Source organism: Corvus hawaiiensis, chromosome 23 (genome assembly GCF_020740725.1).
Source record: "Corvus hawaiiensis isolate bCorHaw1 chromosome 23, bCorHaw1.pri.cur, whole genome shotgun sequence".
In the NCBI taxonomy this organism is placed as follows: Eukaryota; Metazoa; Chordata; class Aves; order Passeriformes; family Corvidae; genus Corvus; species Corvus hawaiiensis.
Genome location: NC_063235.1, coordinates 5,288,578 through 5,304,767, shown reverse-complemented (window position 1 = coordinate 5,304,767; position 16,190 = coordinate 5,288,578). Strand labels below are relative to the sequence as shown.

General features: G+C 53.7%; 1 protein-coding gene across 1 annotated transcript in view; it reads right to left on the bottom strand.

The window, feature by feature from the left end:
* The window catches only part of CSMD2 (CUB and Sushi multiple domains 2), a 350,279-nt gene that overhangs the window by 237,227 nt on the left and 96,862 nt on the right, over positions 1 to 16,190 (bottom strand). The window contains 1 exon segment of the mRNA XM_048326964.1: positions 340 to 534. Coding sequence (XP_048182921.1) covers positions 340 to 534 — 195 coding nt within the window.

Genomic DNA, 16,190 nt, shown 5'->3' with positions numbered 1-16,190 from the left:
AATCTCTTCCTAATATTTAATCTAAACCTACTCTCTCTCAGTTTAAAGCCATTCCCTCTTGTCCTGTCACTTGTAAAGTTGGTCTTTCTCCCCACTTCAACCCAAGAAACTGCAGCTAAAGCAGCCCTGCAGCATTCCCAACACTCCAAGCCCTTTCCACCCTCCCCTCATCCCCCAAACCCCGGCAGCCTTGAGGAACCCATTAAAAAGGATTAACCCCAATCCAAACCGCATCAACCCCACCACGTTTACCCTCCAACCCCTTTAAACCAAGCCCCACAAAGTCCCTCCCCACCCCAACCAGCTCCTTAAACCCCGTTTCGAGGGGGATCTCGTTACCTCTGCAGACGGGGAGGGGGAAATCCCAGGAGGCCCCGTTGCCCGAGCTGGCCTGGCAGGTGAGCAGCGCGTGGCCCTCCAGGAAGAAGCCGGGGTTGCAGCTGAACCTCACCCTGTCCCCGATGCTGAAGGTGGTCCCTTGCTGGATCCCGTTCCGCAGCCGCCCCGGGTTCCCGCACGTGTGGCTGGGCAGGGCTGCAAAGGAAAGGGGGGCAGGTTAGGGACAGGGAATTGGCACAGGGCTGAGGTAAATTCCTCACCCGAAATGGAATCATCGTCATTTAAAACAGAAGAATCGACTTGAGCAACCTCAAAACTTAGCCAGTGTTGTAGCAGAACCCGTCAGGCCCCCTGGAGTCAGCATTTAAATATCATTTTTATCAAATATCCACATAAAGGAGGAAAAATCCCTCCCCAAGCTGCTGAGTCAACAAGATGCTCTCCTTTCTCACCAGTCTGAGCAATTTCTAAACCACAGGAAGGAACTTAAGGATCATCCCATTCCACCTTCCACTGCCCCGGGTTGCTCCAAGGCCCGTCCAGCCTGGCCTTGGACACTTCCAGGGATGGGGCACCCACAGCTTCTCTGGGAATGCCATCCCAGCCCCTTCCCAGCCTCACAGGGACGAATTTCTTCCTAATTACTAAACCTCTCTCCCCCACTTTGATATAACTTGATTGCATTCCATATTCAGCTTCATTTGATTAAAGCCAGAGATGACTTTTTTCAGCAGTCCCTGCAGTACAAGCAGGGCTGTTTTACACCTTAAAACCACCCCAAACCCAGCGAAACTGCCTGCCTGGCAAAAAAACCGCAATGTTTCAGTTCACCAAGATTTATAATTCCCAATGTTTAATCCAGATTTTGCATCAAACCAGACTGAAACACAGCTGGAGCCAGCTCCACTTAAGGCAAAACAGAGCCCAACAAAATCAGGGGAAATGTGGGATACTCCAATCTAAGATGGGAAAGCTGCAGCTGAAATGCCAATAAATCCTCAGGCAGTGCCTGTGCACAGCAGTTCCAGGGAATTTAAATAAACCCCACAGCTTTCCACGAGCCACTCCAGAAAAGATCGACTCCAATCAGGGTTTTAGAGGCCGATATAAAACCCAGGGAAAAGACAAGCAGGCCTAAAAACGACTTAATCAAATTGAAATCAGGCCCTTGTGCAGCATCTCCTCTTCTGGTTCCTTTTCATTAGGGCTGGGAGAGCAGGGACGGGCCCCGTTCCCAGCTCAGGGACGGCCGAGCCCTGGAAATGAGTTTGTCAGGGTGTGAAGGGAGCAGATGAATTTGTAGGAGCAGAGGGAGCTCTGCTCTGCAGCCCTGCCAAGGGAAAGGGCGAGATTAAAAGGGAAACGATGCCCTGGCACACATGGAGAGGGAAAAATCCCAGCCAGGGCTGGGGCAGCTGGGGAAACGGGACATAAATCCCCAATCCTGCCATGGGCAGCGCTTTGGGATGGGGAGGGGGATGCTCCTGGTCTGTCTCTGCATCCCTGGCAGGAGGGGAATGAAGGATTAATCCCAAAAGGACACCGGAGCAGTTCCCTGCACCCAGAGTGACCAGCTGGGCTTGTGGTGAACCCATTTCCACCTTAAACACCACCTGGAATGGGATTTGTTCCAATGGCACGTTCAGATCCACTGCTGAGCTGCTTCAATCAGGTTTTGGGGTTTTTAGGCTGTGACTCTCAGCTCTGGTCACACCTGAGTGTCCCCAAGCCCAGGTCTGGGGATTTTCAGGGGGTTTTCTACTGTTCCTATGAGCTTTGGTCACACACAGTGTCCCAAAGCCAGCTGTGGTCACACCTGAGTGTCCCCAAGCCCACGTTTTGGGGTTTTTAGGCTGTGACACTGAGCTCTGGCTGCACCTGAGCGTCCCAAACCCAGTTTGGGGTTTTTTCAGCTGTCCCTGAGAGCTCTGGTCACACAGAGTGTCCCAAACCTAGTTCTTGGGGTTTCTATACTGTGACTCTGAGCTCTGGTCACACACCTGAGTGTCCCCAAGCCCAGTTTTGGGGCTTTTCTACTGCGACTCTCAGCTCTGGTTACACAGTGTCCCCAAGCTCAGTTTCGGGGTTTTTCTGCTGTCCCTCTGAGCTCTAATCACAAACCTGCACATCTCAAAGCCCAGTTTTTGGGGAGTTTCTGCTGTGCCTGTGAGCTCTGCTCACCCCTGAGTGTCCCCAAGCCCAGATTTTGGGGAGTTTCTGCTGTGCCTGTGAGCTCTGCTCACCCCTGAGTGTCCCCAAGCCCAGATTTTGGGGTTTTCTGCTGTGCCTGTGAGCTCTGGTCACCCCTGAGTGTCCCCAAGCCCAGATTTTGGGGTTTTCTGCTGTGCCTGCGAGCTCTGGTCACCTCTGAGTGTCCCCAAGCCCAGATTTTGGGGTTTTCTGCTGTGCCTGTGAGCTCTGCTCACCCCTGAGTGTCCCCAAGCCCAGTTTTTGGGGTTTTCTGCTGTGCCTGTGAGCTCTGCTCACCCCTGAGTGTCCCCAAGCCCAGTTTTTGGGGTTTTCCTGCTGTGCCTGTGAGCTCTGCTCACCTCTGAGTGTCCCCAAGCCCAGTTTTTGGGGTTTTCCTGCTGTGCCTGTGAGCTCTGCTCACCTCTGAGTGTCCCCAAGCCCAGATTCTGGTTTTCCTGCTGTGGCTCTGATCTTTGGTCACACACCTGCGTGTCCCCAAGCCCAGCCCCGGGCTCCAGCCACCCCCAGCCCCTCCCTGCACAGTGACAGGGGCAGATCCAAACTCCTGAGACTGTTTCTTCCTCCAAACCCATTATTTACATCCTCCCACAAAGCCCCTGGAGCTGGGAAGTTCAGCAGCTGCTTCCAGCTGGAAATATCCCTGCCCAGGCAGGTTCTGGGAGCAGGGAATGCTGTCAAACCCAAACGGGTGGAAAAGCAGCCCAGAACTAATGTTTCATTTTCTGTAATGATACTCAAACCCCCAATTTAATTAAATTACCAATGTCACTTTTTTTTTTTTAAATGAACCCATTCCTGCTTTTATGCTTCCATCCTTTAAAATTAATGAGTAGAACTCCGCTATAAATAAAAATCCATCATTTTTAAAAGTCAATCTCCACCACGAGCTGCTCTCTGCTTAATGAACTGTGAAGAATCAGACAGCCCTGACCTGCATGGGATCTTAAAATCAGAGATGAAAAACAGGATCTGAGATTAAAATTCTGCTTCACTGGGCTGCCTGCACATTCCAGATCTGGTTCCAGGAGGGCAAGCACAGCAGATTTTGGAGGGAGCAGCATTAACCCCCCACTGCCCTGGGTCGCTGCAGGAACATGGATCAGGGTTTTTAAATCACCAATGTGCAGGAGACAAGGAGATCTTCAAATTCCTGCTCATGGAGAGATGGAAATGATTCCAGAGGGGTTGGGGTTACATCCAGAGCTGGGCTGAGCTGCCCAGGGGAGGATTCACTCGAGGTGCAGAACCTGTGCCCAGGGAATCTCCGATTTCCCATCCCTGAAGTGTCCAAGGCCAGGTTGGACGGGACTGGGAGCACCCTGGGATAGGGGAAGGTGTCCCTACCATGGCAGGGGTGGGATGGGATCAGTTTTAAGGTCCCTTCCCACCCAAACCCTTCTGGGATCCCCGTGGTCAGCCCCAGCCATGACTGGCTGAAATCTCCCTTCCCCTGGAACGGGGAGGAGCAGAGTGCAAGGACACGGCCTCGGAGCTGCACAGAATCCCAGCCTCGTTTGGGCTGGAAAAGGTCTCCAAGGTCCCCAGTTCCACCCCTCAGCCCACCCCCACCATGGTCACCACCGAACCCAGTCCTCAATGCCACATCCACACTTTTTCCAGTGCTTCCAGGGTTGGTGACTCCACTCCCAAGCCTCTTCCAGGGCTGAACAACCCTTCCAGTGAGGAAATCTTTCCTAATATCAAACCCAAAGCTGCCCTTGAGGCCACTTCCTTTCCTTAGCCCCTGGAGAAGTGACTGGCACCTCCTCACAGGGAGTGTGGAGAGGCCCAAGGTCCCCCCTGAGCCCCTCTTTTCCTCCAGGCTGAGCCCCCCAGCCCCCTCAGGACCTTCCCCAGCTCTGTCCTCCCTGACAATCCCACAGCAGATTGTGAGGGGTCCAAGGTTCTGGAAACGTCCTTGAACCCCTGACTGTCCCCAGGCCTTTGGATCCCTGCTGAGTGACTCCCTGAGCTGCTGCAGCCACTTCTTCCATGGATTTGGGATTCTGCTCCAACACCCCTGAGCACAGATAATATTACATTATATTATTGCTCATCCTTGGCTGCCTCCACCAGCCAGAGCCCTGACTGCTGCAGGGATTAATAGACCCGGATTATTTACCTCAGATGTCGCCCAGAATAATGTTATTAGAGCTTTGTCTTCCCCATTTACCAGTTCCACTGGAGATTAGGAGCAGGGATTCTTCTCCCCTTCCCTATCAAAGCTTTGTTCCTGGCAATCAGGAGAGTATTTCCCAGTGATTGTATGGAAATGAACACAGCCACGGAGCAGACCTGTGCACATGAAGGGAAGGTCCTGCTACTCATTTTGGAGCTGAGTCTGTTTCTTCCCACGATGAATTCAGAGCAGTTTATTTCATTTGTCTGGGTCTGAACAGCTGCCAAAGCCTTATCTGATTGTACGAGGGAGGAAAGGAAATGGGATTATCCCGCTGCAGTGGCACCTCCAATGTCACTGTCCCAGGGCTGGCTGTGCCCAGGACACCTCCCTGCCAAGGTGACCCAGCAGAGGAGCCACCCTGGGGGTGTTAAAGGCCAGCTCAGAAGCAGAGCAGAACCTCTGGCGAGGGGAACCACTGATGCCTTAGGTTTTAACTTTTCTATTTTCCAAATCCTGCACTGCCCAGTGAGTAACTCTGAAGTTTCTTGTGGCCTGTTCATAACAAAGCCTCTCCGGGCCTGCTCTCCAGGGACACCCAGACCGTCCTAGGCCCAAAAAGTGTCAACCAAAAGCCTCTAAAGGGGGGCAAGCTGAGGGGAATGACCTCATTAACTGAAGCTTTAATTGGAGAATTCACCCTGCTATGCAAATGAACCAAACCTATAAAAGTGTGAAGAACTCGTGCCCTGCCGTCCACCTTGGGGTCCATCTCAGCAGTGGCCTCTGGCTCCCAGGGGTACCTCTGAAGGCCTTTCAAACAAATCCCTGCCTTTATTCCCTTACTCCTGTCCAGTCTCTGTTTCTGGGAGGCCCCTCAAGGCATCACCACGGCTGTCACAGAGGTGATGTGAGGCAATGGCCTGATGCACAACGGCACCTTCTCAGCAAGAAACCGTCACGTGCCGGGGCATGGAAAACAGTCAGAGATAAACCCACCAGGACCTGGAGCTCTCCCACTTCCTGCAGCTTTCGGTCATCCCTCAAGGCCACTCCTCCAGCAAAAAGGAACCTGGAGGGCACAAGAGTGACCTCTGCTCCAGTGAACTTCCTCCTGCTCCACATCTCTGCTTTTTAACTTCTCTCTTCCCTTTCAGTTTGGGCCCCTTCAGTCCCATCCTCTGGAACCTCACATGTTCCTGGGATTTGTGTCTCACCCTCCATTCCAGTGGGAGGTGCCCCTGCCCTGCCCCTGGGGGTGGAATGAGACGAGTTTAAGGTCCCTTCCAACCCAAACCCCTCTGTGATCCTGAGATCTGCCCCTGGAAGCACCATCCAGGATCCTCCTTCACCCACACTTTTATCCCTTTCTCTTCTGCAGCCAGATCTGTGAGGAGCAGAGCAGACCTGACTCCCAGATTTCACAGGGTATCTCCTGAAAATGAACTGAACAAACTGGAAATGGAAACCAGAGATTTGAGGCATCTCTACCACCCATTCCCAGGAGCTGCTGCAGAGCTCCCAGAAGTGCTGCCCTGCACCAGCAGCCCCATCCCACCCACTGATTTTCATTTTCCCCCTCCCTTTCTCCCTGCTCTGTTGAACTGTGAGCTGCCACAGAGCTCCCAGAACTGCAGACCTGCACCACAAGCTTCATCCCCTCCACCTCTAGTTCCCGTATCCATTTCTTTCTGCTCCTTTTAACCAGGCTGCTCCCAACTTTCCTCGCCCCAGGATCGCTCCAGTGCGAGTTTTCAACATCAGGAGCTTTCACAACCTGGTGCTCGTCAAGCTGTGCCTCCTTGTTCCAGTTCATTCGAAATTAATTAGGAGTTTTTAAGTCATTAGATGTGACTCAACGCATCCTTGGCCACAGTCCCACCATCACAACGCATTCGGCCTAATTTCATCAGCCTCTCCCGAGCCCCCAGAGCTCTCACTGTCAGCAGGGAAAGAAAAGGGAAGAAAATTAAAAATAAAGAGCTGCTCTTCTCCTTGCTCACCACATCCAAAGATTTCAACTCCTTGACCTATCCCAGGGATTTCCAAACGAAACCCAAATCCATCCTCACCCCCCCTCGAGGAGAAACCTTCCCTGTTTCCTATTCCAATTAACCTCCAGCTCCATCTTCTCTGTTGATATTGTTGGAATATGAAGCAAGCCGGGGTTCAGGGCGTGCAGCTCCACTCTATCACCCTCTTTACATAGCTAAAAGCAGCTTTTTTATGGCTTGAATTACCCAGGCTGGTTTACGACAGAGATTTCCACGCCATCATTGTTCTAACCTTGAAATCTTATCAAGGAGCGCAACTTTTATGACACGAGGCTGCACGTTGCATCTCTGCATTCCCAGCTCATTTTCAACCCCAATAAAAGGGAAAGGAAGGCGAGGCAGGCCCTGCCAGAGCAGGCACTCGCAGCAGCAATAATTTATAAATCCCACAGAACGACGCCGCACGGAGCAGGCAAAGTAAAAAAATCACTGACCTCGAGCGCTTGGCTCAGCCAGCGCTGCACCCACGGCTCCAAATTAATCCCCACTCGCATTTTGGAAAAATTTCTTTAACCCTTCTTTGCATTCTCCTGCCTCTCCTGGATCTTTGGCAGGGTGGGAAGTCAAGATATCCACAGGAATCAACAGGAGAGCCAGGGCAGGGGGATAGTCTCTTAATGAGCCAGCCTGCGCTGGATCCTAGGAATTTAAGGGGAAAAAATGGATTTTTTTAAGGAGAATATCCCTAAGATTTCCATCACAATTCAAAAATTAAGTGAATGGAAGAGGAGAACACAGAGAGGGGAGGAGAGGTCCACCCCAGCCCATTTCCTCTCACTCTGCATCCATAACTTCTGGGCCAAGCACCCCAGGGATCCTCCAGGACTGTCTGAGATCTTTCAGCAGTGTGTTAGTGCAATCTGCTTTAGTTCAGACGAGTTTTAATCTTCACAAGAACTGTCCAGAGTGTGCTACAGCAAAGGAAATAAATGGGATCGTTTCCTTTTCGTTTTATCCCTCTTTTTTTGTGCCGTGATTTGTTTCCAGTACAGCCAGAGATAAAGCTAAATGGAAACTATTTTTTCCCCCCTCCAATATTTCTCTGTTCACTAAAAACCAGCCAGAAAGTTACTTTTGGATAATAGCTACCCAAATGGTTCCTCATCCATCTTGTTTGTGGGAATAGTTCTGGGGATTTTTCTTTTGGAAACTCAGTTCCAATTTTCAATTTCCCTTTCTGGAATGTGCTACGGCAACTTCAGAGCAACTTCCAAGGATATCCCAGAGGCTGGGAGAGGATGAGCTTGGATTTGATTAAATCATCACACTGCAGGCATAGCACAAGATGTGAGAGCCGTGAGATCAGGGGAAATTCGGGAACAGATGATCCTACGTGTGTGCGGGATGTGGCAGCATCCTCAGCAGCTGGGGCTTCCGAATAAATGCCAGCACTTGCTGAGCACAGCAGAGAAAGCCTGGCTGGGATGCAGATACAAATCACAGGATCATGGAATGGTTTGGGTTGGGAGGGAACTTAAAATTCATCTCATTCCACCCCTGCCACGGGTAGGGACACTTTCCACTCTTCCAGGTTGCTCCAACCTGGCCTTGGACACTTCCAGGGTCCAGGGGCAGCCGCAGCTTCTCTGGGAATTCCATCCCAGCCCTCACAAGGAGGAATTTCTCCTCATCTCTAACCCAACCCTCCCCTCTGGCAGTCTGAGAACTTTCCCCCGTCTGAGCACTCACTCTGTGCCCTTGTGGGAAATATGGAAATTTGGCTACAGGAATCCTTTGCTGCCCCTCCGGAACAACCTCCCCCTGGCGATGCTCATGCTCCAGAGCCCGAGCTCCTCAGCCACCACCCCAGCCTGGGATGCAGCAGGATCCTCATCAGGGATGTGTTTATCTCCCTGAACACGCTCCAGCCCCGCTGCTTCCCCGTGCCTCAACACTTGAACACGGCTTCATTTAAAGGGGGTGGTGAAGTGTTTTGCTGAGCAGGAACGGCTTTAAGCCTGTGTTTAAAGGCTCCACTGAACTGGCATTTAGCAGCTGCAGAGTGACTCGAAAACCTTTCCCCAGGGAGGAGGCTGGTTTCACATTCCCTCTCTCCCTCCCTGAGGCCAGGTTTCAGCATTCCATGGGAAACCAGCATCTCCCGGCAGGTCAGAGCAGCAGCAGAGCCAGGTTATCAGCACCACGAGAGCAGAGCAGGCACCAAAGCAGAGCAGAATCGCGGCTGCAGCCCCGGGGAGCCGAGCTGCCAGGGCACATCAGGGCCCTCGCTCCATCCTGCACATCACGCCTGAAAGCCCAGGCTCAGCGTGAAGAGATGTCCGAGATCCCAAATCCGAACTGATCCCGTGCAGACACTGGGTGCCAGTGTTGGTCTGCTCTGCTCCACGCTGGAGAGGGGCCCTGGGTGCGGAACACGCTTTGTTCTGGGGGAAAAAAGCCACTTCCAACTTTAGAGGCCACATTGTTCGCCTGCTCATTGATCTCCTCTGGCGGTTGGCTCCTCACCCAGGAACGGGCGTTGCAGCCAGCTACATCTGTTTTAATAAATATTGCACAGCAGAGGAAGGGCAGCCACCACAACTCAGCATTCCTGGTCCTTCCAGCTCCCTCCTCTGGAATGGGCAGGGGTGCAAGGGCAGGGCTGGGGACACAGTGGTGCTCCAGGTGTCACCTGGGTGTCCCCACAGGCACCAGCATCACACAGCTCAGTTTTCCCTCTCCCACCCCTCACTCCCAGCTCCCAGGAGCATCTGGAAGGGCAGGTGGGGATCTCACAGCACATTCCTGCTCTCCCCTCTTCCCAAGGGAAGAGACTGAGTCAGCTCAGCTCCACCAAGGTGAAACCATGAATAATCCACTTCCTCAGAGCCGGGGCCACGAACCCCTGGAATTCACAGCTTCCACTTGCTTCAGTTCCTCTCAGACTCCATAAGGCCTGGCTCACACCCACAAATAAACAGGGATAAACTTGTTTGTTTTCATTTTCCAATTGCCTTCAGAATTTATCCCTTCTCATTTATCAACTTCTCTCGCAGCTTCTCTTCCTCTGTTCCTTCTTTGGGAAGCCTGGCTACCCAAAACTGCCAGTATTTTGTAGGCAAAACTTCCCAGGACATCAACCTCCCAGAGCAGGACATGAACCAGTGAGTGAGAGCACAGAGCTTGTGGGAATTGCCCTTGGGAAGAGGGAAAAATGAAATATTCCACCACTGATATCAAAACATGACACCAGCTTATAGCAAAAGCCAAAGCAGGCTGAGTTGGCACAGCCTCACATCAACAGCCAGGAACCAAAACCATCCCAAGGATGGTGCCACGAACAGCCCACAGAGCTGCCACAGCAATTTTGGTCATCACCTGCTTCCAGCTCTACAGACTCATTATTAATCTGTGGTCATAACTGATCAAAAAAAAAAAAACCCAACAAACCCCAAACCTCCAGATGGTAATTTCATCCCCTTCACTGCAAACACAGCTCAAGTGATCCAATTATGTCATAAAAACACGCCCAGGGCTCAGCCGCGCTCGCACAGGCAGCATTTGAGAAGGGCTCACCTCTTTTAGCCCCACGTGGGATCTCCCCAGTGCCTGAATCTATTCAGGGATGAGAATTTATCCTGATTTCAGGAACCTTACTCTGATTTCTGTGGCTCAAAGGTGGATGGTGGATGCTGGGGCTCAGACCTGCCCTGTCTTCTCTTCGATAATCCCAACCTATTTAATGGAGAGTAAAAGGGTAATTATACAAGCTAAGACTGAGGCAGGCAGGGAAGGGGAGAGAGGAAAACAGCCACAGGACTAATCAAACAAGGAAAAGCCAAAAATCCTGGCATTTAAGTGTTCAGAGTGGACATATCTGCAGCAGAAGGGAAGCTTCCCAGAGATCCCACAGAACCAATGGGATTTTGAAGATCCATCAGGCAGAGATGCTCTGATGCAGTGGGAATCCTGCTCTGAGGGACAGCTCCTGCACCCCTCTGTCCCTGGAACAGGAGAACGTCCCCTGCCCCCAGCTCCAGAGGCAGTGCGGGAACAGCCACACGAGGCTGCGAGCTCTGCTCTGAGGGCACACTCCTCACCCGAAGGAGCATCCCAAAGCCCGGGCAGAGGTGGCACATGCCAAAGCCCGGGGCACGGGCGGCACATCCCGAAGCCCGGGCCACGGGCGGCACATCCCAAAGCCCGGGCAGAGGCGGCACATCCCGAAGCCCGGGGCACGGGCGGCACATCCCGAAGCCCGGGCAGAGGCGGCACATCCCGAAGCCCGGGGCACGGGCGGCACATCCCGAAGCCCGGGGCACGGGCGGCACATCCCGAAGCCCGGGCAGAGGCGGCACATCCCGAAGCCCGGGGCACGGGCGGCACATCCCGAAGCCCGGGCAGAGGCGGCACATCCCGAAGCCCGGGGCACGGGCGGCACACCCCAAAGCCCGGGGCACGGGCGGCACATCCCGAAGCCCGGGGCACGGGCGGCACATCCCGAAGCCCGGGGCACGGGCGGCACATCCCGAAGCCCGGGGCACGGGCGGCACATCCCGAAGCCCGGGGCACGGGCGGCACATCCCAAAGCCCGGGGCACGGGCGGCACATCCCAAAGCCCGGGCAGAGGCGGCACATCCCAAAGCCCGGGGCACGGGCGGCACATCCCGAAGCCCGGGGCAGAGGCGGCACATCCCAAAGCCCGGGGCACGGGCGGCACATCCCAAAGCCCGGGGCAGAGGCGGCACATCCCAAAGCCCGGGCCACGGGCGGCACATGCCAAAGGCCGGGCCACGGGCGGCACATCCCAAAGCCCGGGCCACGGGCGGCACATCCCAAAGCCCGGGCCACGGGCGGCACATCCCGAAGCCCGGACAGAGGTGGCACATCCCGAAGCCAGGGGGAGAGGCGGCACATCCCGAAGCCCGGGGCACGGGTGGCACATCCCGAAGCCCGGGCAGAGGCGGCACATCCCGAAGCCCGGGGCACGGGTGGCACATCCCGAAGCCCGGGGCACGGGCGGCACACCCCAAAGCCCGGGCCACGGGCGGCACATCCCGAAGCCCGGGCCACGGGCGGCACATCCCGAAGCCCGGGGCAGAGGCGGCACATCCCAAAGCCCGGGCCACGGGCGGCACATCCCGAAGCCCGGGCCACGGGCGGCACATCCCAAAGCCCGGGGCAGAGGCGGCACATCCCGAAGCCCGGGGCACGGGCGGCACATCCCAAAGCCCGGGCAGAGGCGGCACATCCCGAAGCCCGGGCAGAGGCGGCACATCCCGAAGCCCGGGCCACGGGCGGCACATCCCAAAGCCCGGGGCAGAGGCGGCACATCCCAAAGCCCGGGGCAGAGGCGGCACATCCCGAAGCCCGGGCCACGGGCGGCACATCCCAAAGCCCGGGGCACGGGCGGCACATCCCAAAGCCCGGGGCACGGGCGGCACATCCCAAAGCCCGGGGGAGAGGCCGCACATCCCGAAGCCCGGGCAGAGGCGGCACATCCCGAAGCCCGGGCCACGGGCGGCACATCCCGAAGCCCGGCCCGAAGCCCGGGCAGAGGTGGCAGCGCTGTCACTGCCGAGCGCGGGGCTCAGAGCACACAGGCGTCACCTCACGGTGCCACTCACGCCTCCCTCAGTCAGGACTCGGCCGAGGCGCTCTGGACGATTCCCAATCCCCCTGCAGGGACATTTGCCTCCTGCCTGCCACTTCCCATCACCAGCAGCTCCTTCTGAGCCCTCTGCTCTGCCAGAAGGGTTTGGGAGGGAGGGGGAAATGCCCAACCCCCACCTGCGCAGCCAGAGAGGCTGCCAGGAACCTTTCCAGGATGGAAGACTTGAGCGCTGGCAGTGCTCTCCCAAAACCCCTCTTCTTGAAGGAAACAGAATCAGGAACGCAGGGAAACCTGGAGAGACACCAACCACACACAGAGTGCTCCCATCCTCCCCTTTTACTCGGCAGCAAAACAGGAAAAATCACCTCGTTCCCTCCTCTCTCCCTGGACACGGCACTGGGAAGCTTCGCTCCAAAGCTGGGTATCTATCCCGGAACACTAATCTGGAATAGATGTTCCAAACTCAAGGAGACCTTAAATACTCCAGGAATTTATGCAGGGAGATGTTACAATGGAAAAATCTATATATCCATACTCCAAGGCACCTACTGTACAAATATTGTCATGGAAACAGGACACGGATCTGCTTTGAAGGACACAGAGCAAGTGGGAAGAGAAAGAGCTGGACTGAACCCAAAAACCCCAGATACCTCAAGGTCTCACAAGTGGCCTGAATCTTATTCCACTCTGGGACAAAACCACTGCTTAAATTTCCCATCCCTGAGCTGAAAGCTGAAGGTTTGACTTGGATCAAACAACTCTGAGCAAAACCATCTCAAAGGGGTGTAAATATAACACAAAATTACCACGTTCAGTTCCAACACGGAGAAAAAAAAAGGTGAATTTCACTGAGAATCCAACAGAAACAGCTCAAAATAATTCCCATTCCCACTTCTATTCCATTTTTCCAAATCCACTCCCGATTTTAGCTGGTACTTTAATTACTCTGTTGGTAAGCAACACAAATCTGCCCTCTCTAAGGGCAAAAGAGATGCAAACCCTACTTCAATTTTGGGAGAGCAGGAGGAGCAGCCACAGCCCTGCACCCTCTGTGCAGATGTTCCCACTGCTGATGTTCCAGCTGCCGAGAGGAAGGAGAAGGAACAAAACCTGTTTATTCCAGAGCACCCGCCCACCGCAGAGCAGGACAATCCCCAACTTCAGCCCATCTGCTCATGCCTTGAACTCTCGCTGTTAAACCCCCACCAAATCGTGATCAAACCACTCTGACCCCCCCAAGGCACAGCTTGGGGGGAAGTTCAGCCCCTTCAGAGGTGAAGATTTCCACAGCTCCTCTGTGAGGTGGGATTCAATGTGCAAAGAGTAAAATCTCTGTTTGTGGAGCTCTGCATCAGAGGGGAAATGAGAGGAAGGCAAAGAAGAGTCCGAGAGGCAGCTCTGATCTCTGCTCCCTGTGACAGGGACAGGAGCCAGCAAACAGCTGGAGCTGGGACAAGGGGGTTGGGTTGGATTTAGGGAAAGGTTCTTCCCCCAGAGGCTGCTGGGCACTGCCCAGGCTCCCCAGGGAATGGGAACCTTCCCAAAGCTGCCAGAGCTCCAGGAGTGTTTGGACAGCGCTGCCAGGGATGCCCAGGGTTGGATTTGGGGGTGTCTGTGCAGGGCCAGGGGCTGCACTGGATCATCCTTCATCCCTTCCACCTCAGGACATTCCATGGTTCTGTGATACCGAGCCAAACCAGGTATTTTTAGCCCAAACCCTTTCAAGAGCTGCTCATCCTCTCACTGCTTCTCTCCATTCATTCCATTTTTAATCATGTCCAAACAACTGAGCTATTAAATCCATTCCAAAGCAGCACAGCCAGCAGGGCTGAGGCGAGGAAAGATCAGAGCAGGAGCAGAGAAAAGGCTGCTTGGGAGGCAGATTAAACCTTCCCATCCTCACAGAGCACAAAGCAACGGCCGGGCTCAGCAGCCACACACCCAGGATCAGGGAGATCTCTCCCTCCCAGCTCCTGCCATCGTGGAACACTTCCAGGACGTGATTTACCTGATGAAAGTTCCAGGCATGCCACAAAGGAGGGAGGGAGTTACACAAGGAGCCTCTCCCTAATGAACTCCCCCCACTGCAAAGCTCCTGGGGCCTCCACTACAACAGCTCCAAAGCCTTTTGTCCACTGAAGCTTTGTCCTGGACAGCTCCAGCATCTTGGAAATGTCTGGGAATGAGAAACTCCTCCCAGCTGGGATCACAGGGAAGGCACTGAGCTGCTCCTATCCCTCGCAGGAGAGAAACTGGAAACACTGCTGTGGTGTTTGAAGACATCCACCCACCTGCTCCTGGGAGTGCTGGGAGGTTTGACTGAAAGCAGGTTTGACTGAAAGCAGGTTTGACTGGAATCAGGTTTTACTAAAATCAGGTTTTATTGAAATCAGGTTTTGCTGGAATCAGGTTTTATTGAAACCAGGTTTTGCTGGAATCAGGTTTTATTGAAACCAGGTTTGACTGAAATCTGGTTTTTATTAAAATCAGATCTTACTGGTATCAGGTTTTGCTGAAATCAGGTTTGACCGAAATCAGGTTTTACTGAAACCAGGTTTGACTGAAACCATGTTTGACTGGAATCAGGTTTTACTGAAACCAGGTTTGACTGGAATCAGGTTTGACTGAGATCAGTAAAATCAGGGCTTCACTGAAATCACAGCCAGAGGGAAACGAGCATCACACATCAGACCACCCCAGAGAAGCTGCTGTTGCCCTTCCCAACTCCACCAGGCAATTCCCACTGAGGGCAAAGCTGGGGCTCCCTCCTGAGCCCTGGTTTTTGGGAAGGCAGTCCCAGCTCATCCAGGCTGGGAGCCCGTTCAGTGTCAGTTCTCAGGGGATTTCTGGTAAGGGAGCCTTTGCTTGTGGCAGGAACGCCACAAAAATCAGGGAGTCTGGGGCTGCAGAACCCAGAATTCCTTAAAAGTAGGGATTTCAGGGGCTGCAGAATCCAGAATTCCATAAAAGTAGGGATTTCAGGGGCTGCAGAATTCAGAATTCCATAAAAATAGGGATGTCAAGAGCTGCAGAACCCAGAACTCCATAAAAATCTGGGTGTCAGGCTGCAGGCCCAGAAATGCCATAAAAACTGGGATGTTGTGGTTGCAGGCCCAGAATTCCATAAAAATACGGGTGTCAGTGAATGCAGGCCCAGGAATGCCGTAAAAATCGGGCTGTTAGAGGCTGTAGAGCCCAGAATTCCACAAAAAATTGGGGTTGTCAGGAGCTGCAGGCTCAGAATTGCATAAAAATAGAGGTGTTAGGGGCTGCAGGCCCAAAAATGCTATAAAAATCAGGGAGCCAGGGCTGCACAGGCCAGAATTCCATAAAAAGAGGTGTGTCAGGAGCTGCAGAGCCCAGAAGTCCATAAAAATCAGGGTGTCAGGCTGCAGGCTCAGGAATCCCATAAAAACTGGGATGTTGGGGTTGCAGGCTCAGAATTCCTTAAAAATAGCAGTATCAGTGAATGCAGACCCAGGAATGCCATAAAAATCAGGGAGTCAGGGCTGCACAGGCCAGAATTCCATAAAAATCAGGGTTTCAGGGCCTGCAGAGCCCAGTATTCCATAGAAGTCAGGATTTCAGGGCCTGCACAACCCAGAATTCCATAAAAATCAGGATTTCAGGGCCTGCAGAGCCCAGTATTCCATAAAAATCAGGGTTTCAGGGCCTGCAGAGCCCAGAATTCCATAGAAGTCAGGATTTCAGGGCCTGCAGAGCCCAGTATTCCATAAAAATCAGGGTTTCAGGGCCTGCAGAGCCCAGAATTCCATAGAAGTCAGGATTTCAGGGCCTGCAGAGCCCAGTATTCCATAAAAATCAGGGTGTCAGCGGCTGCACAACCTGGACGGGCTCAACACACCAGCCTGACACTTCTCCAAGCTCCCAAAATTTTCCATTCCCATTTGAT